Below are 3335 nucleotides of genomic sequence, written 5' to 3' on the forward strand. Positions count from 1 at the left end.
ATCATTAGGTCAGCTGGGGGAGGGCCTTGGAAGAACAGGAGGGTGGGGGCCTGCACGCGAGTGAGACCGTGTTGGGGTTGCCGGGGTAACCGGGGTTTGTTTTGTGTCGGTTTTCTGCCGTTGGTTACAATGTTACGGGTTTCAGTGACCTGGTTTTGGTTCATTAAAACTACCTTCAACTACTAATGACTCGACATCATTATGTCACCGGCGAGGTCGTTACAGTACTCTAAAAAATAACGCTTAGTTTTGTACTCTAAAAAATAACGCTTAGGGGGTGGGGCATTGGAGGAAGGCGGGATGATTTGAATGTGCTGTAATTCTCAAATGCAACAAAGGTCAGAGTCCCTTTAATCTAAATCTATATTTTAGTACTAAATTTTAATCGTTAATCTGATGCATAATCGTATAGTTAAATCGAAATCTTTGTATCTAAATCGAAATCCTATATCTAAATCTAAATTCTAAATCTAAATCCTAAATCTTATATCTAAATCATGATAATCATAATAATCATAATCCTGATTTAGATATAAAATATAGATTTAGATTTAGGATTTAGATGTAGGCCACTGGCCTATACATAAAGATTTAGATAAATATAAACGATTTAGCTTCTGGAAAGCATTTAGATGAAGGGGAGATTAATATTTAGATATAAAATGTATGTTTAGAATGTAGATTTCAATTTAATATTTATATTGAACAGATAATTCTAATTTTATATATATGGAAAAATTGACATGGAAATTGCAGTTCAGTAGTTCGGTATTTTCTTAAGTGGGAACCAAAGCTAGTTGTTAGCGTTTCACCCGGAATAAAATCAATAACACTCAAAGTTTGTTTATGGAGAGAAGAAGACCGTCCATGGAATAACCAAAAGCGCCAAAGCTGTACATTATTTATTTTTTTACCATCAACTTCGGTTGCTAAAAGGTAATTATGTTTTATACGAGTAGGCTTTTGTTTGTCTTTATTGCGTAGGCTTACCGGAACCATAATGGTGTTGTAAGGGGATTCGTAGACAATACATTCATTTATCCAAAGACCTGAATATTACCCATATAGTGTCGATAGAAAATGTTAACAGTACAGAGTACACCATACTGTTTATCTTAATTATAATTAATTAATCATAATAATTACTTAGTAGTATAATAATGGGTATATCTAAAACAATAATATCTTCGTATTGTGATGTTCTGGTCCGTGGTTAAAGCAAAATAACATGTTCATATTATGTATTCTAATAATTCATAATAATTATATAGATCTATGACATATAACCACCAATTAAGTGACCTTCAAATATCATTTGTACTAAATCAGCTGCTTAATGCACCCCAGGGAAACAAACAGATGTGATAGTCACCACAGTGAACTGTGTTCATTATATCTTGCCTCAGTTAAAACTCCATCCCCTCCAATAGGTAAAGATGCCGAAATCCATGAAGTTGAATCCCACAGTTTGCCTTCGACGACTCCAGGAGCTTAAGTGCCGAACGTGTAATCAGATCTTCTACACAGATCTACAGCTGGAAAGACACAAACAATTACATTCTAAAGTTAAAAAGCTATTTCAGTGTGACATTTGTGGATTGACCTCTCCTACTCGTTATTTCCATCACATACACATATATTCCCACGGAAGGTATCCCTATCAATGTAACGCTTGTGACAAGTCCTTCCCAAAACTACACAACCTAAAGCGCCATCAGAGCATCCATTGCAAAGGGAAGAATCTCTTGGATAAGCCCTTTTGCCCTCAATCAGTGACATCCCAGGCTGAGCCAGAGGTAGAGGTGTCTGGGACCTCTTCAGATACCACTCAGAATGGCGATCTTTACCCCAGTGTACATCTGAAGCTTGAGGATTCAGGGCCTAGCACCGTGTTGTGTTGTGCAGACACGGCCAGCACTTCACTACCAGTGCCCACAACTGCAGTCGACACACATCTACAGCTGAAAGTAGAAAAAAGTATCCATAATATCGACGGACCCATTGCTTGTCAGATATGTGGGTTGTACTTCACTTCATGTTATCTATTGGATGAGCACCAACAAAGGCACACTGGAAAATATCCCTTTTCGTGCTGCGTGTGTAGCCACAACTTCAAAACAGTGTCAGGCCTCCGGTACCATGCTCTCCTCCACCAAAAAACACTGAACGTCTCTGACCAACCCTCATGCCATTCAGGAACGGCCCTCATTGAGCCAAAGACGGAGCCGTTGGAGACAGCACTGTCTTCAGATACCAGCCTGACTTACATTCTTGACCATAGTTTACAGCTGAAGCCGGATCCGGGCAGCGCCGTGTTCTGTGTCGAAGCCCCTCTCAGCAGGCCATCGTCGTCCCTTCCTGTGATCACAGCAGTCAACACGCTCACGCCCCACTCTGCTCCCCCTACGCTCAGCAAGGATACGGACACCTTCCTGCCAGCCCCCCGACCCTCCACGGCCCTCACACCTTCATCTCAGTCTCTTGGGGCCCCGCCTTCCTTGATGGAGCCAGGCACGCGGACCCCTGCACAGCTCCGCTCAGGGCCCCCGCCCGCCATATTCTCATCTTTCAAGCTCACATCTGCATTTCTTGAAGTCAAGTGGAATTATGAGTTGTTGCAAGAGAGGTCGGCCAGTAAGAAATATTAGGAAGCCGTAGTGTGTTCGCCCAAATGTAGTTTTATTACAGTTTGGATTGTGTTAAGTTGTTAAATGACGCTCGCCGATACTGGAACAATTCAGAGGATCAGTCCAAAAAATAAAACAAGCAGTTATAATTTGAATCACCCTAATAACACACCAACTGTGGTAAGATTGGTTCAATCAATGACACTGCTTAAATGAATCACTTTACAGATACACGTTGAATGATATGATCCACCATTGTATATTGCATACATCTTTGAAAGAAAGCCCTCTTTAAAAAAAATGCATTTTTCACTGCCCACGCACACAAGAATGTATGCAAATGTTTTTTTTAATAACCTTTCACTGTCATGTGTCATGGTGGCATATGATCCTTTTAAATGCTTCTAGGTATAAATGTGGAATGATAGTGTATTCGATTTTTTTGAAATTTTTTTGAAATTGATCTGCAAGTTTAAGAAATATGAACATTCTTGATCCTCTGTGTTACATTTTGGGATTATCCTGTACTCAATAGGAAGTAATCAGGCTCACAGCTGTCCATCATGCACATTTGATCTTTATTTGGGAAGATAGGTTATCCAGCATTCTTATCAGAATAATCATGGAGGAGTCTGATCTTATTACTATTGTTATTCCCTATGTATTCTGATTAATCATACAACCCTAACACTAACTTCCATTAATATA

General features: G+C 39.8%; 1 protein-coding gene across 1 annotated transcript; it reads left to right on the top strand.

Annotated features, from left to right (window-relative positions):
• The first annotated feature begins 818 nt into the window (after positions 1-818).
• On the top strand, positions 819-3059 carry LOC130390900 (zinc finger protein 155-like). The gene is made up of 2 exons (XM_056601085.1): positions 819-936; positions 1431-3059. Exon 2 carries the CDS (start codon positions 1437-1439, stop codon positions 2646-2648), a length of 1212 nt encoding a protein of 403 aa, XP_056457060.1. The 5' UTR covers positions 819-936; positions 1431-1436; the 3' UTR covers positions 2649-3059.
• The last annotated feature ends 276 nt before the right edge of the window (positions 3060-3335 follow it).

Source organism: Gadus chalcogrammus, chromosome 1 (assembly GCF_026213295.1).
Source record: "Gadus chalcogrammus isolate NIFS_2021 chromosome 1, NIFS_Gcha_1.0, whole genome shotgun sequence".
Lineage (NCBI taxonomy): Eukaryota > Metazoa > Chordata > Actinopteri > Gadiformes > Gadidae > Gadus > Gadus chalcogrammus.

Coding starts and splice junctions, on each gene's coding strand:
- LOC130390900 (XM_056601085.1), top strand. CDS start 1,437: ATGCCGAAATCCATGAAGTTGAATCCCACAGTTTGCCTTCGACGACTC.